Raw genomic sequence first — 25,551 nt, forward strand, 5'->3', positions numbered from 1 at the left:
AGTTGGCAAACTTCAAATGTTACCTCATCAACATACTAAGAAAAGTAAATTTCTATTAATTTTATGGAGAGAAAGCTATTTTAAGAGTGGGGACATATTTTCCTAATTTTACCTGTATGCATTGATGCTAATGACCTTGAGCAGTTTATTAAGACAGCAGAAGAAAATTTCTTATCTATAAAGTCATTTTAAACCTCCTTCTACTAAAAATTAATGTTTATGGGTTTTTATTTTGGTGCCCCAGGTTATCATAATATTCTGGGACTATATGACAATAGCAATTCTTCTCAAACTTCAAGATGCATAAGAATCACCAGGAGGGCTCACGATACACAGATTCCTTTTCTCCCTCCTCATATTTAAAATTAGGAATATTAAGGCAGGAGTCAAATTTGCATTTATAACAGATTTCCAGACAATACTTGCCGATGTAGATAAACTAGGAAAGTGCTTCATTGAACTATTTTTGTTTTATTTTCATTTTAAATTTTAATTTACATATGATAATAGTACATTTTTATAAGGCTCAGCGCAGTATTTCAATACATGCATATAATATGTATTGAGCAAATCAGGATAATTATCATTTCTATCTCCTTGTCATTCATGTTTGGAGACTTCAAGCAGTTCTTTTGCAGTTCTCCACAAAAGATATATTATTGTAAACTGTGGACAACTTACCTTGGTGTCAAACACCAGAACTTATTTCTCCTATTAAGCTGTATTTTGGTATCTGTTATCCCATCTCACATTCCTATATACCCCTATCTCCCAGCCTCTAATAATCCCTATTGTACTCTCTTCTACTTTCACTTTGACCGTTTTTTTAGCTTTCATATAGGAGATAAAACATATGGTACTTGTCTTTCTGTGTCTGCTTTATTTCACTTAGTATAATGTCCTCCAGTTCCATCAAGGTTGCTGCAAATAATAAGATTCCATTAGTTTTTATGGCTGAGTAATATGCTATTGTGCATTTATACTGCATTTTATACATCCATTCATCTGTCAATGGATGCCTCGATTAATTTCATATGTTAGCTATTGTTAATAGTGTTGCAATAAATATGAGAGTGCAGGTATTTCTTTGATATTTTGATTTCATTTCCTTTCAATACATACTCAGAAGTGGCTTGGCTTGATCATAAGATAGATTTATTTTTAGTTTTTTAAGGGACCACCATACTATTCTCCGTAATGGCTACATTGACTTACATTCCCATCAGCAAGTATATAAGAGCTCTCTTTTGTCTGTATCTTCATCACGGATTATGTTTTGCTTTTTTAATAGTAGGTGTTCTGACTAGGGTAAAATAGTATCTCATTTGGTTTTGATTTGCATTTCTGTGATAATTAGTGATGTAGACCATTTTACATGTTTGTTGTTGCATTTCTTCTTTTGATAAATGTCATATGCCCATTTAAAAATTGGATTGCTTTTTAGAGTTTAAGGTAGACACTTTGAAGAGCATTGTGTTGTATGATCTCAAAGAAGTGTAGGGTTGAGTCCTAAAGAAACCCACCCACTTCTTATAGAGAATATTTAAACTACACATATGATATTTACATGGTGTTTGCATACATGTATATATTTTATTATATATGAGAACTCTGGCACATGGTGTGGTATGGATGTGAACAAATACAAATGGATACTCATGCATTTTTTTGCCTCAAGACTTTCAGATATGGGATTTCAATTTACTTAGAATGTTGTAAATTCTGCACAGACAAAATATATTCTACTATAAAAACTACTGCAGGGAAACTTTATATTTGGAATAAACCCACTTACCTCAAGTGGTGAAGGAGGAAGGCTAGCATGGAAAAAATATTTATGGGGTAGGATCCAGCAATTACTGTAAGTGAAGATGACCTAAGGAGAATGAAATCTTTGGGACATATATTGCTTTCTTGCATACTAGTCATTGAAGTTCAGCAATGGTTGCAATATGAATTATGAAGTGTTCTTTGAATGACTTGCACAATGAATGTGTTTGAGTCATGTGAGTATACTTAATGGCATGCACTTCAAAATCACATTTCCTGGGCTCATTCCTTTACCCCATCACTTACTGGTTGGGTGACCTTGGATTTGTTTCTGTATCTCTCTTCATCTCATCTATAAAATAAGGAAAATAATAGTTTCTACCTTATGCTGTCAGTAGGAGATGTAAATGAATTGATAGAAGCACTCAATATCAGTGTCTTTTCTTTTCCTTTTACTCCTGTCTTCTTCCTCATATACTAAGAGTCCATTTGTAATGTTTTAACGATGTCTTTTACTTCGTTTTAGTTTAAAAAGAGTTTGAACTCCTGATTCACACTTGCCTTTATCATGTCTAACCCATGTACCTGAGGCAAATTATTTAATACAGGTCTCAACTTTACTATGTGTAAAGTGTTGATAGTAACCCAAAGAGCACATACAATGGGAGTCTGTGCTGTCATACTGACCCACTGACTCGTCCTTCCTTACCTTAGATTCTGGTGAAATTAAGGCAAGCAACTGCCACACGGCTAAACAGCCGATTTTATCAATAAGCTTTAATTGGTACTCATTGAGAAACCAGCTTTGGATTTGATTTCTGACAATGTAAGAATTCCTGAGATGTAGGATCTGCTCACAGTCAGGTGGGTGAAGGACAAATGCCTATAAAGAGCCTCTTGCAATGTATTGAGGTCTAGAACAGGGGTAATGGTAGCATCAAAGAAGGGATGAAACAGTGTTGGAAGTATAATGGAATGGAAGGGAAATATAGAGAGGATAGAGAAAGTGAACATCTGTCATGCTCATGAACATGCAAGAGCATTTGACAGAGAAAAGGCACAATGTGCAAATTCCAAAATAAATAAAGCAGAATTCCATATGAGACATGATCTTGGAAATGGGGACAGGAAGAGGATGAGAAGTACTATCTACATTCTGATATAGAATTTAAACCTTACTCTACAAATGGTGAAGATCCATTAATGATATTTAAACAGAAAAAAATCATTCAATTAATGATGAATTCCTGAAATATAGCAATGGACCTAGGGAAATTAATAGAAGGTTGAATTTGAGAAAAGTTTAGGAGGTAAGATCATCAAGACAGGTGATTTATTAACGATATAGTATGAGGTTGATGAAATAATTTTAATATCGCTCCCTAGTAAATAATAGACATATCTGTGCTTTGGACAAGATTAGCAAAAGGTTATAACTAGGACTTCTGTTGGCATTTTACTGGTTCAACCTGATATCCAAGCATGCATAAACAGGAAAAAATAATCGAAAAATAGGTCTTTTTGGAATCAGAAAAAAAAATAGTGTCATCTTGTTTTTCCATTCTGTAATTGTGATGTTCAGATGGAGAACCCTTTGGAATAGGCCTCACCATAGTGGCCACACATATTTAATTGGTCTACTGTATTAGTCTGTTCATGGTGTCATCATAAATGTCATAGACTGAGTGGTTCAAAAAAACAGAAATTGATTTTCCACAGTTCAGGAGGCTTGAAGCCTGAGAGAGAAGGTACAAGCATAGCTGGTTTCTGGTGAGGGCTCTCTTCCTGGCTTATAAATAGTCAACTTCTCCTTGTGTTCTCACATGACAGGAAGAGAGAAACAGAGAGACAGAGACAGAGAGAGAGAACATGCAAGTTATCTAAAGTCACCTCTTAAGAAGGCACTAGTCCCACCATGAGCATCGCACCTTTATGACTTCATCTGAAACTAATTACATCTAAAAGGTTCCATCTCAAAATATCATCATACTCCAGGGAAGCAACATTTGAATTGGGGAGAAGGGGACAATCAGACTGTGGCATTTAACCTTTTGCAATTCATCCACTTGAAGGGGCGGATTCTAAAATGCACACAAAATATCCTATATTAGTCAGCTTTCCATTACTATAACTAACATCTGAGATAAATTAATAAATAAAGATGAGAAAAGGTTTATTTTTGCTCACAGTTTGAAGGTCTCAGTAAATTATCAATTCTCCTGTTGCCTTGGACTTGTGGTGCATCAGTACATTATTACAGAAACTCAGAGGAGAGAAAAACCACTCCCCTTGTGGCTGGGAAATAAAAGAGAAAGAGAATGGTAGAGTATCTCACAGTCCTTTTCAAGGATATGTTTCCAAGGACTCAAGTCCTCTCAGTAGGCCCTGCATCCTAAAGATTCCACAATCTCTTAATAACACCACAGACTGGGGGCCAAGTCTTTAACACATAGACTTTTAGAGGACCCTCAAGATCCACACTACAGCACAGTCCTGCTAACCAAGGCCATGGCTGAGTTTGGATTCTGAAACCATAGTTGACATGGCTACAGCATATATCACTTCTTACTCATGTTTTTTGGAGCAAGTTATTTAATCTGGGCTTCAAATTTCTTTTCTGTAAAACAATAATACTAATCAGTCCCGATAGAATAGTTGTGAAGATTAAATCAATAAACTTCAATGCCATAAGAGAGAACCTAATGTAAATATCCAGTAGTAGCTTTTAATTTGAATATTCAATACAATAGCATCATATTGTGCAAAGACACAGCATAGGAATATATGACTTTGACATTCTCCTCCTCACATGCAATGTTTTATGGTGCTTCCTTTAATACTTTGATTCTTTAGCATTTTACAGCTCATGGATTATGAATTTTTTCATTAAATATACTTCTAATTATCAAGAGGAAAATTTTTCAATCATTTCCTGTTCTCACTATATAGAAATGTTAGTTAATCAGGAGTTTGTTGATTCCTGGGGACACAATTTTCAATGTTCCTTCAGCTTCATTAGGGCTGGTTAACTCCTAAATAATACCCAGCCCATTTTCCATATAGAACTTGTCACTTAAATATTTAATTCAATCCTTTGAAAAGAATGAGTAAATTTCTATATCTTTTTACTGTGCAATTTAAATATTTTCAAAAATCAGAATTATGAATAAAAGCATTTAACAGGATGGATTTTTAATAACATCATTCTTTTAAACACTTCTAACTGTGTATTTCATTGATTCTTCCTATTTTCAGAGATTAAAAAGGGACAAATATTATTGTTTCCCATCTCATGAGTGATATAACAAGGCTACTCCTTGAAGTATTGGGCTTTCTAAAATGTTCTTTCGTTCTATGGAAAAGAGCTGAAGAGATTTGAACCCTAGTTGTTTAATCTAGAATTATCTACTAGAAGAAAAAGTCCTTTGACTTCGGATTGCCTTTCACTACATAATTATCTATAGAAAATAAACAGTTTACACCTTGAAAATTTACATTAAAACTAATATATGAATTCTATTTGTCCTCATAAATGTGTTAGTCAGCTTTCTATTACTACAATAAATACCAGGAGAAATCAGCTCGTAAAGAGAAAAGGTTTATTTTGGCTCACAGTTTTGGAGATTTCAGTCCATGTCTATTGATTGTGCTGTTATATATCATGGCAGGGAGTGTATGGAGGAGCAAACTCTTTATGACTGGAAGTGAAAGGAAAGAAGAGACCACAATCTCCTTCAAGGGCATGCCTCTCAGTGATCTGAAATTCCCTACTGGTCTCCCATTCTACTGGCTCCACCACCTCCCAATAATACCAGGCTGGAAACTAGTTTTTTAATACATTGGCCTTTGGGAGACATTCTAGATCCAAATGATAGCATAAATATTTTTTATAATATATCCCTGTAAGTTTTATCCATTTTGATTGATTGCTGGGTTTTTGTAAGTATGCATTAGATATTATAAGAGAACATGAAGATGAACCAACATATTTTCCCATATTCAAGGAACTCATTGTCCACTATTGTGATTCAATTCAAGGTCTTCATGACTTGGCTCTACCACCTCTCAAGCTCATCTTATGTTCGTAAAGCCTTTGTGTTCCAAGTATAACAAGCTACTCTCAATTATACAAGGAAACACCACACTTTGGTGTATATCTATGATTCTTCTGCCTACAGTGCTTTTGGAGTTTCTAACATAAAACACTCTACTAGATGTCAAGCATATGAGAATGCATTAGATGAAGTTCCCTGCAGGAAAAACTGACCAATAACTCCAGGTGACATATCCTATTACATAGATCTACAAAAGGAGCAGTTAGTTCTCTTAGAAAGGAATCTGTATAGAAAGGAAGGTATATGGCAAAGTCAGAGTATGTTAGGAGTAGAATGAAAAAACAAATACTTGAGAGGAAAAGGGAGACAGAAATTGATGTTTCTAGAAAAGCTAGTGGTAATTGAACAGCTCTTAATTTGTCCCTCAAGATTATTGTACAACATACGGCTGCCAGCTCGTGTCCATTATGATTCCAGCATCCACTCATCTCTGGTGAGAGAGCACTTTTCAAAAGAAAGATTAGCATTACTGGATTCATGTCTGTCTTCTTCATATATTCTAAACCCATGGCTGTACCTTCCTTTGTTACCACTGCAAACTCTGAAGATAGTGCTTGATACAGAATAGGCATGCAGCGTATAACTGCTGAATGAATAAAAGCTGAGCAGTTGAAATGGTTACAATTTAAATTCATTCTGTGCAAAGGTCCCAGCATTTATAGAGAGGCATTTCAATAAGAATATGTGGCTCATTTGAAGAATTGCTAGCTCAAAAATTTTGACCTGGGGTACTAGGAACCTAATTGGGGACAGTGGTAGGTCAATTGTAAAAGGAAGTTAGAAAACACATTTCAAAGCTTTCTGTGACCTGTTCAGAAGTCAAAATGTCATCCAGAAGACATTGCAGTCATTGAAGAATATTAATGATATGGTCTGATTTTCTCCTTGCAGAGGTCATTTTTGAGGAAATAGAGGATTGAAGAGATAAAGTTTAAGGCCGGGAGAATAGTTGGGAATATTCAAGCAGTTCTTTCTCTCTCTCAGTTATTCTGATAGAAGTCAGGAGGATATAATGAAGAAAAGAATACGTAGAAGATTTGTATTTAGATACTGGGATTTTGGAAAGGCAGATTTGAGTATGAGCAGGAAATTCTGAACTGGGTGATTTCCTCCTGTTCATTAATTAAGATCAGCAGATATAAAAACAGAATGTTTGAAGAAAAGGTAATAAGTTCCTTCTATAGTCTGTGAGTTTGAGATGCCTCTGATATATATACACACATACATACACGAGCAGAAAAGTTGACCAGGCAGTAAAATATAAAATATGTGAGCAGTCAGAGTTGGAGATGTAAAGTTGGGGTCATAACTAAAAGCTGAATCATGAAACCAGCATGGTGGCCCATACATCCTATCTCAGTTACCATGGAGGCTGAGTCAGGAGAATCATTTAAGGCCAGGAGTTTGAGACCATGAATTTAAGACCAGCCTGGGCTGAGGAGACCCTGTCTAAAAAAGAAAGAGATGGAGATCTGAAATCAAATCAAGGAAAACACCCATGGAGAGTTGGTGGAATGAGATAAAAAGCAAACTCAACTGTTCAATTTAAGATAGAGGAACCTGTCAACAATCACCAATAAGCACAGAATCAAAGATGCAAATATGAAAAATGAGTATAAATTTTACTTCAAAAACTTCTTAGATAATTAAATAATTATTTAAATAATTAAATAATCAAATAATTAAATTAAGTATTAAGTAATTAGATGATTAAATTAATAATTAGATAATAAAATTATATATTCCAAGTTAATATTTTAATTCTCCAATGGGGAGAAATAAATTTAATGAATAAAGAATTACAATTATTTCATACACATTCAAAGAACATCATGGTTTATAAGAATTTTTTAAAATTTCATAAAATAAAGACTATATTTAAAAGCCTGAGAAAATGTATATGTGAATGACAGGAGACAAATTTAAAACAAAACTTAATAGAACAAAATCAAGAAGTAATCACTCAACATTTATATCTCTATTTATCCCTAACAGTTTCTGGATCAGAAGACAGACAAATTATTTGCTTACGTTGTAATCTTATCATCAGTTCCCCACATCCACCACACTCACCCAGGGGAATGGACAGAGCCAGATGCACTCTGTGCATACCAGAGATTTGTACCACCAGAGAGGAAATATGTAATTATGAATCTCAGAATTTATATGATGCAGCTGAGCAAGCTGCCCATCTTTCCTCTAGAGAAGGAGAGAGAAAGACCTTAACTTTCTTAAGTAAATAAATTCTTTTTGGGGAGATGAAGGTCTCTAGATTTATTATCCTGAGAATGTAAGCAGATGGCACCAGAGGAGATATTTCTAAGTCTCTCAGGAAGTCTCTCTTGTCTTTAACTTTCAAAAGTTGTTTGCCATTCAAACATCATTTAACTCACATACCAGGCATGTTTTGCTTAGAAAGCTTTGATTGTGCATAATGTGAACATATTCATGTGGCATTGTTCCCCAGCACTTATCAGAAGTGCTAGATTCTGGATCCAACTTGGAATATTATATTGGGGTAAAATCTAGCTTCTTAATATTTATTAAGATTACCTCTTATGATTTTTTTGAGTCCCAGCTGAGATAAATCACTAAGAAGGGCTCTATGCACAGTTGATCCACAGAAGAGCTGAACTCTATCACAATGTGATGAGGGATTATACATCTGACTGACTTGAGCTGGTGTGAAATTGTGAAATCTAGAGCAAGGTACATCTTCCCTGGATTTAAACGATTCTGAAAATTTTGAAAAAAAAAAAATATATATATATACACACACACATACAGTATCCATTCCTAGCTTCCTAAGCCCCTTAATCACTTTCTCTTCTCCTAGGATGCTTTGTGCTGATATTTAGAGAATTTTTATTATAATCAGTTGTACCTGTCCACATCACTGATCTATAAATACTTGATGGGATAAAATGCGTATGAAGCATATTGCATTAAATGTTGTGAGAAATTCAAAGAAAATGAATGCATCCTTAAGGATATTTCCTGTTTCATTTGTTTCTGTTGAGATATAGTCCTAAGCTATATTAAAAGGTTTAACAAAAAACAGAATGAACCATTGACATAGTGGGAATTGTTCTCTACTTAAATGTTTATGTCTTTCAAGAGAGAAGTGAAGAAAGAAAGGAAAATGTGATCAATCCCTGTATTTGAATGAAAAGATAGCATACATCATTTAGAGGGGAGCTAAGTAGAAAGAATTAGGTAGTGTTTGGTACCCTGAGCTCACACCCTAGTATATGTTCGATTTATAAGATGAACATCTTAACTGTTTTTTTTTTTTTTTTTTTTTGCATCTCTATCATTAGCTATTTTAGGCCGAAGGCATGCATGGGGATATTCAAGACCATTTATCAGGATTTAAAAGTAGAAAATAATTTTCTTCTAGTTCAAACTTAATTGTCTTAAATTGTCAGTCCAGCAAAAGCCCAAGAATTGAATAACATCAAGATCTTGAGATGTGTCCTCTGGCCTAGGGAGAATTAAAAAAAAAATACTATCTATTAGATTCAAGGTGAATTAATTGATTAATAAATGTCAAGATCTTTCAGGTGGATTCATTATGAGAATATTCTGATGGAACTTACAGAGAAATAGAACTTCTTATACTGTTTTAATGATGTTTATGAAAAAGAGAATTTAATTTTTCAGTTTTAATACCAATTTAATTGTAGTTTCATATCTCAATATTTCAAAAGCATATTTGGCTCTTTTAAAGGATACACCTTTATCTCAATAATACAGGGGATGAATTTTGTTGTGCTTTTTATATGGTTTAATATCCACAATCATTCAAAACTGGCATTTTAATCAATTGCCTTATGTTTTTAGAAAATTTTCTGGGCAAATTTTAAATTGGCAAGATGGGCCCAGTGGCACACACCTGTTATCCCAGCAGCTGGGGAGGCTGAGAGAGGAGGAATGCGAGTTCAAAATCAGCATCAGCAAAAGCAAGGCAATAACCAACTCAGTGAGACCCTGTCTCTAAATTAAATACAAAATAGGGCTGGGGATATGGCTCAGTGGTAGAGTGCCCGAGTTCAACCCCTAATACCCCCCAAAATAAAATAAATTAAATAAATTTTAAATTGGCATGTATTTTCCTCAAATCACACATTTTATCTAATTAGCTAATCTAAGTTCAGAATTTCCTATATATTAAATATTTTTAAATGGCAATTCAATAACCACCAATAGAATTTTAACTTAGGTTGTATTTCCATTTAAGATATTTCAGGCACAAAGCACTGATATTTATCCCCTATTAGACATTACTGTTTCCAAAGCAATAGAGGACTACTACAGTCATTCATTCATATATAATTTGCATCCACATGTATTCCTCTAGAATTGGCAGCTATTTCAAATATTACAAGTAAGGTCATTGATTATTTTGTACAAAAGTTAACTTTTTAAAAAAATAATGTAGTTTGCTTTGCTATCTTGATATTGCTGTTTTCCAATACGAAATCTGATTTCCCCTACCTTCTTTCTTTTCTTTTCTTAAAGTTCCATGGGAAAATTCAAAGACAGCTAAAATTAACGTATTGACAATAATCACAAATAACAAGGACAGACTTAGAAGGCACTTTGGTTAAAACTTATAAATTAATAAACTGTTATTTTTGTGTTGATGGTCATAGAGGACATCAGCTTCCAGACAATAAGCCATTTGTGCTGGGTCACCTAAAAAACATCCCAGGTCTGAATCTGATGTATTCGTAAGCATGTGTTTATTTTACATCTCCGTATTTCTCTGTTTTCTCCAGTACAGTGCTCTTAACCCACGAGAATCATGGGACATGTGGCATCCCACTCTGGTTGCTGAGGCTTTATTTGCTATTGCAAACATCTTCAGTTCCCTGCGTCTGATCTCACTTTTTACTGCAAATTCTCACCTGGGACCTCTACAAATATCTCTGGGAAGAATGCTCCTGGACATTTTGAAGTTTCTATTCATATACTGCCTTGTGCTGCTAGCATTTGCAAATGGCTTAAATCAATTGTACTTCTATTATGAAGAAACCAAAGGATTAAGCTGCAAAGGCATACGATGTGAAAAGCAGAATAATGCATTTTCAACGTAAGTTGGATAGCTGTTTCCATTGGTAACATGGGAGCAAATCTAGAGTATTGGAAAATCCATGACAAATTGTTGCAAAAATTGGAGAATGAAAATTATGCATAAAGCAGAAAACAGAATTAACATGGCTTTGAACTGGAATGAATCCTTCTGACATTAAAATTAAAAAAAAATACCTGGTACATTTATTTTAAGATTTAGCAAATCATCTTTTCTTTTAAATGACCTCATGTAAAGGAAAGTTATATATACTGCTTTAAAATGTGGGATAATTAAAGAATGTTATTGACAGATTGCAAGTACATTAAATGTAGAATATATGTAAAATCAATCATAATAGAAAATCCAAGAGTTTTTATGTTTCCTCATGTTTCCCATGTACTGAAGTCCTTTTGTTTTCTAGTTCCCAAACAAAAGATCAAGCATCGAATGCAATGTGGAAAACCCAGATAAACCTAATCATTATTATTCACATGTCAATCTCCTGCAATTTTCACAATCAGGTTTGCTGATAGCATAGGCCCCTGAGCACATTGACTCCCTACAGCTTTCACAGAGTACCCCTCTGCTTTTTTGTGCTGTTCCCTTCCCACTTGGATAAAAAGATGGTTAATTGTCAGATTGAGAAGCTCGATGCTTTTCCAATACACGATATTCACTTGCGAACATGGGTATTTCGAACATGACTTAAAAGTATGACCTTATTCATGGGCCATGATATAACTTTATCTACTGTAAGAGAAGAAAGCAGTTTCTCGGTTGGGAGGAAATCAATGGTTTCACATCAACTAAACCACTTATAGCTAAAATGCTCTCATTGGTTTAATCCCACATCTGTTTCATTTTTGATCCTGATATTTAAAACTCCATTTTAATTAACAAACATCTGTTTTATGTGCACATAAAATTTTAATCTCAGCCTTAGCTACTTCAGCCCCTTTCAGAAATAGATTTGATGCAAACCAGGAATCATAAAGAAAGCACAAAATCATCCAGGCTTCCTCTTGTCCCTTCATCCTTTGTCCCCTGACTTGATGCTTCTGCTCTTAAGCAGCAGTTCCTCCCAGCCAGCTCATTTAGCACTGTCGTCACCTTTTTCGTGCTCTTTTTTGACTGTTCAGGTATTCTTTTGGTTACCTGAGGGATGATGTTCCTTATAACCCTGGATGGCATCTTGGTTTCCAAGTTTGAACTTACCTTTCTTCCTTCATTTGTGGACCTTGATTTGCTAATTTGTCCAGGACAACTAAGACTAGAGGTTTACATTGGTCAGATTCCATCCACCTCTGTCTTCATCAATGAGAATTATACCTCTAACCTTTCTGGATATACATTTGGCTGGTCTCCTGGATTTCTCATGGAAAGCACTTTTGCATGTTCCGTCTTTCACAACTCTTTGTTACTTTGTTCTGCGTACCTCAACCAAAACTATTTTCCAAGACCTCCCCATGTATATCTGTTGTCATATCCTTTTGGTTACCTGATTTTTCTACCAGAAGGAGCTCCCACCCAACACCTACAACTGTTTTACCTGCCCAGTTCTCTTTACTTCAGAGAAATGATCTAGTTTCAAGAGTAAGTCCTGCTCAACTACTTGCCCCCTCTGCAAACAACAATGATAAATCTAGCACTGTTCTGATGTATAATACCCTAAAATCCCAGGAAGCCCCTTGCTCTTATTATTGGTTTCTTGGTAAATAACTCCACATTACAAACTATTTATAATATCAATACAAGAAGGTTGTGGCTAGACAAAGCTGATGCAAATATTTAATATAAATTGTAATACAAAAATAAATTTGTTGGATGTTTAGTTTATATATAATTTTAGTTTACCTATACCAATGGTTTCTTCCATTATCATGAACAATAACAGGTAAATTGTATATCTCAAATATTATATGCCCAAATCATTCACCTCAAATAAATCAAGTGTTTTATCTAAATTATTTTTTTAGATAATGGAACATAACATCCCAAGCAACAATTTATTTTTTCTCAAAGATATTCATGAACTTATATATATGCGTGTGTATGTGTATGTACATATTTATATTTAAAACTCCCTGTATTATTAACAGAATTCACTAGGCCTAAGTTTCCTGACCTTTGATGACATTTTTCAGCACAACTGATGTCAATCATAGTGATACCCTCAAGGTTTCTGCTGTGCATCTTGTTTCTATACTTTTGCTGATCTTCAATTTTCCTTTTATAATTTCGTATCTACCATTAAATTCAGGCTGTTTTTGTACTAGACACAATTTTGGAAATCTTATTCTATATAAGGTTTAAAAAACATAATTCATGTCAATAACCTAAAACATCATTTACAGTGTCATGTAATGTCATAGAAAATGGTAGCCACACTTCTTCTTTTCGTTATCATTGGTTGGAGGGTATTATCTTTCATTTATTTCATAAGGTTCCTACCCCTTCCAGTCAGGGTATAAACATATGCTGGAACTTTGAACACTGTATTTCGCATTAGCTGTAACTCCTGTCTCTCTCCCACATGTCATCCAAGGTACCCTAAGAATATACCTTCTTTTCTCCCTCTCACTTTCCAATTGCAATTTGGCTTCTGTCTTTTTTACTCCTCTAAAACCATTCTAGAGCATATCTTCTAAGGTCTTCTTGTCACCATTGCTGGTAGACATCAATCTCAGTGAGTCTCCTTAATTTGCCCCTATTTAGCATTTCCATTTATTTGAAATCTTGTCCTTTTTTTACTTTTATATTAACAATTTTCCACTTTACATTTCACTTTTCTATTTTTTTTTTCATTTTGCTCCAAAACTATATTTCAATCATTGTCTTCAAATAGTAGTCTTCCTTAGGACATTAACCTCAGATACTCCTAAGAGTGTCCCTTTGAAAACTTATCTATGCTTATGGATTTGGCGCAATGAGTCTAACAGGTGGCTTCCATATTCATGTGATCAGCACAAATTCCTGTTTCCATGCCGTACGGTGTTTTTGACTGTCTGTGTCCACCTTGCCATACATGTCTCCTGAAGAAAACTAAACATCAGCTGAAAGAACTCACCAGTCTCTCCCAAATTTCTCTCCAACTGCCTTTCTTAGTCAGTGTTACCACATTCCATCAAGAAACTGAAATGAAAATTTGTGTTTTATATTAGATCTTTTCTTCCTCTATCCCTTCCACAGGTAGTCAGTTATTAAATGATTATTCTGCTCTTTAGTGTCTTGGCACTAAAGCTCATGACCAAGTCCAAGTCCCCCTTCCTCTGGGTTCTGCCTTTTCTCCTATGTCTTCCATCCTGCTTCTTGAATGACCTTTCTAAACCCATACCAGAGGCTCCCCTATGCAGGGTATCAGTATGGTTTCTCGTTTCATACTACATGAAGCCACATCCCTTAGGGTGACATAGTAGGTCCTTCAGTGATATGCTCCATATTTCCTTTTCTTGCCTCAACTTTCTTAATTCCCAAATAACACCTTACTCTTCAATTTTGCCAGTTTATAAATCCCCCAGTACATCATATTCTTTCCTCATCCCAGAAATGCTCTTGTATTGCTCTCCAGCTTGGGAAAATTTTACTCTTTTGTTCAAATTCTATATCAAATAGACCTTTCCCAGGATGCCTTTCTTGATCTCCTACTGGCTGTGAGCCCCCAGTGGACATAGACTATCATCTGTATCTTCTGTGTCTCTCTGTACATGTTCCCCCCAGCAAATGGCTCCTTCCTCCCCATCCTTTAATGCTTCCAGGTAGTTTTTTCATTAACATGAGAAGAGCTACAAGTCATGAAAACACAAACTTTTGAGTCATTAAAATTATGCTATATACACTTAAGCTTATTGTCCCTGCTAAGGGACTTTCTTACTAAAAGAAAGTCCTAGATTTTGTGACAAATATTAACACATTAAGAAAAATACTGTGTTGGAGTCAAAGTCCTAATAGTTGGAACTGGCCAATTGGGGTCACACTTGACTTGTTTCTGTATCACATTTTTTTGGTTGAAAATAAAGATAAAATATTCAGATGAGTGTTGTATTAATTTATATTTGCTCATCATTTTAGTCTCACAGGACAGAGGAAAATCTCGGCTGTGGAATACATTACCTTTTTTCTTGTAGTCTTTCTCTTATTGTAAATATTTAACCAGGGAACAAGCAAATGTTGAAATGTAGCAATTCAGAAATATCTTCAAAGGGCAAGAGATAAAATTTTGTATTAGGAAAGCAGAGTCTTAACCCATACAAAGTTAGTCTTCGATTTAGCGTTCAACCAGATTTTGTGCTGTGTCAATTAAGTTGTGGCACTGTCTTGGGAAATTGCAGTCCTTCTCGCCCCACAGAACAAGGAAAATATTAGTCATATAAAGGCATTCTGAGATGTGATGAAACTAATGACTCTTAAATTTATGGGCAAGGTTGGTCTCAATAGATTTGAGAATCACTAATGATCAAAACATCTCTGGAAGTAATGGCTTTGAAATGTTAATCTAGATTTATTTTTTTAAGTTCCTCTAATAAAAGAAATAGTCATTTAGAAACACCTTAACGCCAGGGTCTTAAATTCATCTGAAAAGTAAATGTTTGTCTGAGGTGAAACTATTCAATAAATCTCACCAGAGATTCATTATACTGAAAGAAGGAAAATAAAAAGAAAGAATAAAATTGATAGTTAATAACAAAATATAATTTTACTTTGAATTTCCCATTTTTAAGTTCTAGTTGTAATACAAATTTTATAAAAGGGGTTACTAATGATCTCTAAGAACTAGTAGTTCTTATTTAGACAGAAGGAAATAAGTACTATTAAACCATATGAACCCATTTTATTCCGAATCATTGTCCTGCTTGGAAAAGTTGAAAAAACAAATATTATGAATTTATGTATAAACACTTAATATAATTTATTACATAATTTTTGCCGTTTAACTTGTAACTTTCCTTAAACTGCTATTCCTGCAGTTGAATTATGTTTTTTATATTCATAGTTAAAATACATACTATTTGGAATGATTATAGTTATTTCATATTCACTCCAAAGGATACCTGAAGGTTAATAAATATAAAGAACTTATGAGTTTGTGACAAATTTACTTTTTCTCAGGAAATTTCAAAGAATAAATTTGAGTGGACTTTGTATAGGTCAATGTATTAGATTTAACTCTCCTCAATATTATTAAAGTGATATCTGGGTTCTCTTTAAACAATTTATTATTATCTCCTTCAAACAGGGTACAACATTCCTTGGTAGGACTAAAATTGATCATTTGTTACTTTATAATAATCTGTTATATCATTTAACAGCTCTAGAAAAATTAAGTTTCAAGTTATATTCCATGATTTTACAATTATGTCAAAATAAATCCCAATATTAATATAACTAAAATAAAAATGCAACAAAAGAACAAATAAATAAGTTTTAGAAATTTAGTATCATGTCCTAAATTAATTGCTCAATTAAAATGTAAAATTGATTACTTTTTAAAAAAAATAATAAATTTAGGGGGAAAACATTCCTAAATGCCAATTCAGACATATTTTGTTAGATTCTCTTACTTACAATGGACCAGATATTTATGGCTTATTTCAAGTAAGAGGCATTTTGTCATAAAAATCATGCACAGAATTATAGCCTTTTGCTCTTCTGAGAAAGGGTTGATTTAGCAAGGGAAGAAGTTGGAGAAAGACCTACCAGCTTCAGGAAGAGAAGGAGTTGACAGGGAGCCAGGCTAAGGAATTTTTACACTATGTATCAGTGTAACGTGATTCACCTACTCCACATGTCTCCACTTCAGTGTTTAATTATTGCTCACTTTATTCATCCTCAAGTCTCTACCTCTTTATTTGTACTGTCTGGAACTTTCAGCATCTTTTCATTCCAATATCTCTGACTTCATCATAAATGTTGTCATCTCAGCCACTTTTTCGTCAACTACCTCATTATCTTGATATTTCTAAGATAAACTTTCCTGGAGAGGAAATCTGATCATTTTCACCTGAGCTCCATCTGTAAGCCACTGGCTTCAGGTAAATTGTCCTTCTTTGGGTCTCTTGACCATGGCTGATCTAATCCCTGAAGCCTTAGGTGAGAAGCTCCAGAGACTCACATAAAGACTACTATGGCATGAAAGAGTATACATGGAACTATACCCTTGGCTAGGAGCCACCAGAACACAGGATTGGCTTGGTCCCAGGATGTGATGCCCATCTAATACTAAACTCCTTAAGGCTGAAATCTTCTCTCCTCTGTCACCGGGCCTGGTATAAGAAGGTTTCTGGTTTTGTTTTCACAATATAATTTTAAAATAGTCTATTGAAAGTCATTTCCAAAGAGTATTAAAGCACTGCTATCTTTTTGTTAGAGTATGTTAATGTACCATAATAATCTCATTGAAAGAACAATTATCCATTTGCGTTCAGATATTCCTCAAATTATTCCATTTTTCAAACTAAGTTAAGAAAGATTTACTCTCAATAAAATCACCAGAGTTTATTCATTGACTGTATTAAATAAAATGGGACTTAAATTACAAAAAAAAAAAAAAAATCAAACCAAATTTTGTTATCTAAGCATTCTGAGACTCTTCACCATTTTATGTGAATACAGTTTTAATTGTAAACCTTCATTGTTAAAGAATAGTGTTTTTCATTCTCCTACAATGAAGAGCAAATTCAGGTTTAAAAAAAAAAAAAAACACTGACTTTTTTTTGAAAGCCTAAGCTTTAAAAATAGATCATTTGTTCACTATTCCTCAGTGGCCTAGGACAAGGGTTGACAAACTTTATATGACAATAGATATTTCATAAATTTTCTAGATAATAAATATTTTAGGCTTTGTGAGCCATATTTTCTCTGATGCAACTATCTACTTCTGCCATTTTGGTTACCACAAAATAAACCATAGACAATACATAAAGGAATGAGAGTGATTATATTTCATAAAATTTTACTTATGAATATTAAAATGTAAATGTTGTATAATTTCCATATGTCACAAAATTTTCTTCTTTTGGTTCCCCCTCCAACCATTTATGCAAATAAAAGCCATTCTTCTTCCAGTTTTCATGCAAAAACAGTATATGGTTCTTTTCTACACCCCAATGCCTTAGGAAATTAAATATAGCTTTCAACACAGTAGGAAAATTAAGTTAGTTAATTTTGTACTAACTTGGTTTAAATAATTTTCTTTACTTTTAGTAAGTTTTTAAAATTGTCTTAAAAATTGTTTTGCTATAGATATGTATTTTAAATTAACCAAATATATATAATAGTACCAAATTCTGTTGCTATACCTTATTCTTTAATGATTTAATATAGCTTTGATGTTATTTTATCTTTATTCCAGGTTATTTGAGACACTTCAGTCCTTGTTTTGGTCAATATTTGGGCTCATCAATTTATATGTGACCAATGTCAAAGCACAGCATGAATTTACTGAGTTTGTTGGTGCCACCATGTTTGGGACATACAATGTCATCTCTCTGGTTGTCCTTCTCAACATGTTAATAGCTATGATGAATAATTCTTACCAACTTATTGCTGTAAGTTGACTGGCTTTATTTTAATTCACTTTATCTACAAATGTGTTTTTCCCTAGCTATACTACATCTAATTATTATAGTAATAAAATTTGTAATTGGCTATTGGTAAGACAGATAAGAATGACTGTAATTTCAAATTTCTGAGCAGTGTTATATAACATGTGGTCATATATTTATATAGCTTTGTCATATTATACATGATTATACAAATAGACTAAATCTAACATTTCAGGCAATCATTAACTATAGTGAATAGTAGTTGAGGAATGACTTATAACAACAAACAACTCATGTTTATACAATGCCTATTGGGTTTTGCAATATCTTTATCCATTTACTTGTAATCTTGAAATCTGTTGGCAAACCTGCAATATGTGTTTATTTGAAACTCTGGAATCCAAACAACTTAGTTTAATTTATTTACTCATTGATTTAACAAGTTCTCTTTGAGTACATCTATGGCCAGGTACTGTTCTAGAAACTAGAAACACTTCAATGAATGAGAAGGATAAAGCCCTTTATCCAGTTGAACTTAGTGATCTATGTCTATGATGAATAGCTACAGTCACAAAACAAACTCATACAGGAATGAAATATATTTCTGAAATCTTTCATATTTATACCTTAGAGAAGTAGCATTTATAAGCATAATTATAGGTTGTCCATTATTCCCATAAATAACTGTAATTACATTGTATCTTTGAATCTATGGTTAAAGCTTTGAAGTGTCATGATTTTTTTTTTGTCAAGCATCACTCCAAATTTTACTGAAACTGTCTTTATGGAAGCAAATTTTTCCTATAAGACACCTGATACTGATTTTTTAAAATGATGCATAAAACAGAAACATTATTTTTATTTACTGTTTCATAAACTAAAGGATTCACAATATATAATAATTAATTATTAAGAATGCATAAGGATTTGGAGGTAAATATATGAATGTGTAAATTATATAGAGAGCTTTTCTTAAACATCTTACAATCTGAAAATTTTGTCAATAGTCTCCATATATTTTGTTAAGTTCTGTTTTCCTCCAGTCAATACATTTTCGAAATGTAGATTCTATTTCCCAGTACAACAACAAAAACAAATTAGAAAACATCTAATTATCAAGCTAGATACAGAGAAGCTGCCAAAAGTTTAATCCTGTTAAAACATTAAATATCCCAATTTCATCAAGTAGAGAACACTATCCAAGAGTAGTATGACATTTTCTTATTGCTTCTTTGTGGAGCATATTTTTCTAGATAACTTTATTATAGAGATGAAAATTATTTTTAGAACTAGTTTTATTTAGCCCAAATGCAAAGGTTATAGTGAGGAGAGCAGACCCCAAGAACCTGAGACAGGTGTACCTCTCAACATCCTGTGTGTGAAACCTCTTTGGGGCAAGGGTGCATCAAGCATTTGACTAACCTGTCCCAGTATAGCAGAATGTACTCTGAAGAATTTCTCTTTTTGTCCTAATACCACTATCTCAGGGCCACAGGGTAAAACATGTAAAGAAAGAACACTTTAACAGTGGCAAGGCAGAAGCAATCATGCAGGCCACAAGGAAAGCCTTCTTCCCATTCATGAACTTTTTTGTCAATCACATATTTATTGGGCACCAAGAATGAGCCTACATGTGCTTGATTTTGGCACATGAAGAATTTTAAAATTCTCTTCTCTCAAGAAAACATTAATGATGCAGATGGAACAAAAAAAAATCAACAGTTTCAATATAGAAAAGAGAAATTTGAGAATGCTAGGAAAATGCAGAAGAAAGGATCTTGACTTGGGTTGGAAATAGGAGGCTGCTGAAGAGTGATGGAAGTCAGGGCAGGATTCCCAGGAGAGTTTTAAGGTTGAGTCAGAATTGAAAGTGAGTAGGAGAAGGTGGGTTTAGTCATCACCAGCTTAGAACTTTTCAGCTCAGATTTTCCAAACACTATAGACCAAGTTAGAGACTCTCTCAGAATCCCAAACCATGAAGGATTGCTAATGGTAGCGATAAGAGAACATAATGATGTCAGGACAAACTTAATTCCATGAGCACCAATGAATCCAAGGAGCTACTTACTCCTAGCTGACATGTTATCTAAGTGACTGTCTTTTGTTCCCCTGAGCCAGTTCTGTTGTATCTCCCTCTCTGTAACTGCAGCAAAAAAATACACATCTCTTCAGGCAGAATCTGTAAGTGTGTTCCAAAGAAAGGGGGAAGGAAGAAATAAAGCAAGAGACAAAAGGGGTAAGGGGGTAAGGGGAAATACAGCTTCTATATTTCTGTCAACTAACTGATCTGTGCAATCTACCGCTCAATAACATGAAGGCCTCCCATCTTCGAGGTATGGTGATTAGTGTCATAGACCAAGCTATCCATTGCCTGGAGTAAAACCCCCACTGTGCAGAGTGGACATACATACTATGCATTCATCAGCACACAGCAATGTAGACATATTAGAATGAAGCATACATAGTCTAAGACTATTCATCTATTCTAAAACTGAGTTCTGTTTTACAAGATTAATTTGTTACAATGAGCTATTTTGAATTCTTGAATGCATTTATGCCTGGTTTCTACCACCTCCTACTTCCCAGATTCTCTGCTTTAATCAGATTATGGTTAATTTAGGAAGAGACTGGTTGCCCTATATCTAATTGCCACAAATGTTCCAGAGTATTCTTGGGAGGTTAATCAAGTGGAGTGAGTACTAAAAAAAAAATGAGAGGGAGACAACATCTGGCTATGGGCAACCACTAGCCAGGCATTTGGCTGAGGTAATGTCAGGCTCATAGGTTTAGTGCTGTGTCAGAGAGTCTCTATGCTACCTCTGTTAGAGGAACTTCTCTGGGAGTTGATGTCTGTTGCCTGAAAGTGGACAAGAGCTATTCACAAGGGAGCATGCCCAGTAAGAACTTTCTTGGCAGCACCAAAGGCTGAGCTATGAGCAGCTAAGAAGGTGGCCTTCACCAGGCAGAGGTGCAAGGCCTTGGGTAAGACATAACATACTATTTCTGGCCAGAATCTAATGTAAGTCTACAGTATATGAGATGCACAATCATCTTCAAGTTCATAACTCATCACTCAGCCTCTTCAATATGTCATTATTGTAGATGTCAGTTTCACTGAAGAAGGAAGGATGAACAGAGACATGAGAGCTATGACTCCTTACAGGATGAGCCAGCATCTGAGATGTTTAGATTACTGTCTCTGGGAGTTAGCAGTGTTTTTCTAAATTATTTAATTAATGTTCTAAGAACCACTCAAAGCCAGATTCTCCCACTTTATTAATGAAGAGAACTGTTAGCAGTTGTCATGTTCTCCTGTTCAGGACCATGCAGATATAGAATGGAAATTTGCTAGAACAAAGCTTTGGATGAGTTACTTTGAAGAAGGAGGAACTCTGCCTACTCCTTTCAATGTCATCCCAAGCCCCAAATCCCTCTGGTACCTGATCAAATGGATATGGACACACCTATGCAAGAAAAAGATGAGAAGAAAGCCAGAAAGTTTTGGAACAATAGGGGTAAGAACACAGCATGTTAGTATTACTTTTTTTTTTAACTGTGTATTTGAGTACAGTTGTATTCTTCATTGAATATTGTCAGTTCTTGTTGCCTTTTTGTTCTGAATGATTGCATGTCACAAACATTAATTGCATGTGTACTATATCTAAGACACTGAGTAAGTAGGACTTTTTCACAAGTTCATTTCCTACATCTAAGGCAGATTTTGCTATTTGAGTAGGATCCAGTTCCTTCACATAGGAGTCCTCAATGCTATTAGGCAAAGCCTGAAAAACCAGCACATTATCTCCTAGTATCTTGGTTTCTAGCTCTTTTCAAAATTATGACAGCAGGTTATTTGTGGCTTTGCTTTATCATTTTATTTCTCCCTCTGAATTATAAGCTCCAAGAGTAAAGATACCAGTTTTGGTTACTTCATATAAGGTTCCATCAGTTATGAAATCTAGTGTCTAATATAAAGTTCCACACAGAGAATAAAATACTCTTGATAAAATGCCCAATGAAATGATTGAATGCATATGATCACTTAAAAATGCTATGCCAACTGCCAGCTGTGATATCAAAATGTTTATCATGTTGCTTCTACTCCTTATCATATTAGATGCCAAGATGCTATATTTTTTTAAAAAAATCAATGAAGACTGCTCAGAGCCATGTTTTATCAATGCTGGCAGATTATATTTCCTTTGGAAATTTCTTTCATATTGGAAAGCAAGAATTGAAACAATTTCAGTAGAAAATACATAGACTATGTGTTTGTTCCAGTTAATCCATTGACATGGGGCAAGTAATTCTCCATTCCTTTCTCACTTTGTTTCCTAATATTCAAAATTCTTACAATACCATTTTTGGGGAAAAGCATGAAAATATTCATTAGTTAATTTTATCATCTCAGAGAAATTGCTTTGGAAATATTTTGCAATGCCTTTATATTAGAATCACCAAGTAATATTAGATATTTAGTCAAAAATTTTTAAAAATCTCAATTTGATTTCAGTTTTCTTTCACATAACTGATGGCGACTAGTCATGCTCTAAACTATTCTCCTCATTCTTTAGTTACCACTCGTCAGGCATTGTTATTAACTCCAAATGGGGCTTTCTCCTGCTGAAAGTGGCATGCATTTGCCCGTCATCTCAGTAACAATTCTAATTATAAAGAGAGGGGTTGGCAAGTCAGTATTTCAAAAAAAGATGAACTTTTAGACACAGTTGTGTGTTCTCTTATAAACTGTTACACATTTATCGTATAAAATTAGGTAAACATATTTGATATGAGAAACCAAAGTCAGATATTATGAAGATTTAGGCTATAAATCTCATACTCATTTATGGGTTTTATTACTGACTGAGAAAGGAGTGATTTTACTTTGCTCCAAATGTTTGTCTGTTAAAATAAGTTAGATTATTTAAAAATAGTTGTAGAATAAAAGTATTAGACAGAATAAGCTTTATTAGGTTTAATAGTCAATTATGGTATGTAACTGGGATAGAAATTAGAGAGTGGAAGGAAGCACAAAGACATTGCTTCCATCCTGAGAATGTCAGTTCTAACGTGGGAGATGCAGAAGTGAAGACATATTGGTATAAGGTACAGCATATGATGTATTTAACATTTTGATATAGCCACACACAACGTGCTATGAGAAGAATGTGGGAAATAATCAATATCAATAATCAAAAGGTTTAATAATCAATAATCAAAAGGTTTCAGGGAAACCAATCTCAAGCATATTCTCCTTTCCAGATCAAATTCTACTTGTCCTTTTCCTAACTTATTCTTAAATTCAGAAGTATTTTTATAATCAATTCCTGAAAACTTATTAGTGATCAATGCTGCCTTTTTAAAAAAAATATTTTTGTAGTTGTAGATGGATACAATACTTTTATTTTATTTATTTATCTTTATACCATGCTAAGGATCAAACCCAGGGCCTCATATGTGCTAGGCAAGCACTAGCCACAACCCCAGCCCCTCGATGCTGTCTAAATATATTACCTTTAGCAAGAGCATTTGGATTTTAAAATTAATAAAGCTGAGTCAACAAAGAAATTTCTCTTTCATATTATAGTTTGATGTAACAATAAAGGGAAATTTAGGTTTTAAGAAACTTGTAACAGAATACCAGGTCCTAGCCAGGCATGGTGGCACACACCTATAATCCCGTCTACTAGGGAGGGAGGCTGAGGCAGAACAATCACTAGTTGGGGCATAGCCTGGACAACTTTGATACCCTGTCTCAAGTATAAAAAATTAAAAAAAGGACTGTAAATACAGCTCAGTGGTAAATTACTCCTGGGTTCAATCCCAAGTAAAAATCACACACACACACACACACACACACACACATACACACAAGGCCCTCCTTTAATGCTTTAGGAGATCCATCTGTCCTGCCTACAGAACGAATGGAGAGCCATTTCAGAAACTGCCTTCCAACCATCCCCCAAGCCTCTTATTGTTGATTGGTTGGTTCTTAGGAACATGTTGCCATCATTTCTTAGATGCAAAGAGGAGCCTTCAGTTCAACTGCCCTTTCTATTAAAGGAATGATTCACACTTTTCAGAGGGAGAGAATAAGTGGCATAAATTAAAGAGCTTTCTTTTCTATATAGTACTGTTCTTGAAACACAAATTTCTTTTTTTGATTCTGTATTTCCAACTTTGATTCTTTTGCTCTGATCTAAGGCACAACAAGATAATTCAAAGTTAATTATGACTGCAAACCATTCCTTTCTTCCTTTGCCATGTACATTTTACTAACCTTTAACATTGGATGTTTTGATGCCTTGGAAATTTATGCCAAACCAAATAAATGTTCTGAATCATGTTTCCCTTTCCTTCTCTTCCCAGCCTCAATCCTGCCTCTTTTCCTCCAGGCTGGGGCCTAGGATGAGTATCATCCTCATCAAACCCAATATTGTTTAAATTTACTTTTCTCTGGACCTCATTTTCAGGAAGAGGACATAATATTTTTGTTTATATACACTTTGTTGAGTTTTACCTATTTATTATTTATATAAAAATAAATATTATGCATCCTTTGTAATTAAGGTACTGCTTACAAAAATAAAATAAATATAATAAGGTTATAATACTAATATAGGAGTTAAATGGGAAAATAATGTCAAAAAGTAATTTATTCTGCTCTAAATTCATTTAAATTCCATTAATCCTCTTGATAGTTTGTTGTGTAGACATATGAAGGCAAACAGACACACATACTATTTAATTAAAGATGACACAGATATACCAAAGACAGTCATTTTGTAAAACCACAGTATGGCTTAAAACATTACACTCCAAAGGGAACTTAGATATCATTTAGTTCCATTATTTTGTTTAATGGAGAACTTTTTTACATGGTTTTTAGGGGGTTCTATAGGGACAGACCTGGGGAGAAACCCTGGCCCCCAGTTCATTGCCCTCTCTTGTTTCCCTAAAATGCCTAATGAACATGCAACTGAACTTTCCTTGTTGTAATTTTTCTCAACAGCTTCTGCAGATCCTCTCATTGTGTTCAGCTACTTCT

At 34.2% G+C, this 25,551-nt stretch overlaps 1 protein-coding gene across 6 annotated transcripts in view; it reads left to right on the plus strand.

Moving 5' to 3' along the window:
• The window catches only part of Trpc4 (transient receptor potential cation channel subfamily C member 4), a 138,410-nt gene that overhangs the window by 103,474 nt on the left and 9,385 nt on the right, over positions 1-25,551 (plus strand). For 4 of the 6 annotated variants that reach the window (XM_027928796.3, XM_027928798.3, XM_027928799.3 and 1 more), the window contains 3 exons: positions 10,667-10,980; positions 18,311-18,506; positions 21,824-22,018. In XM_027928796.3, coding sequence (XP_027784597.1) covers positions 10,667-10,980; positions 18,311-18,506; positions 21,824-22,018 — 705 coding nt within the window. Of the gene's footprint in view, positions 1-10,666; positions 10,981-18,310; positions 18,507-21,823; positions 22,034-25,551 lie in introns of all 6 variants that reach the window. The other 2 variants (XM_071610785.1, XM_071610786.1) reach the window with 2 other exon arrangements.

Source organism: Marmota flaviventris, chromosome 4 (genome assembly GCF_047511675.1).
Source record: "Marmota flaviventris isolate mMarFla1 chromosome 4, mMarFla1.hap1, whole genome shotgun sequence".
Classification (NCBI taxonomy): Eukaryota; Metazoa; Chordata; class Mammalia; order Rodentia; family Sciuridae; genus Marmota; species Marmota flaviventris.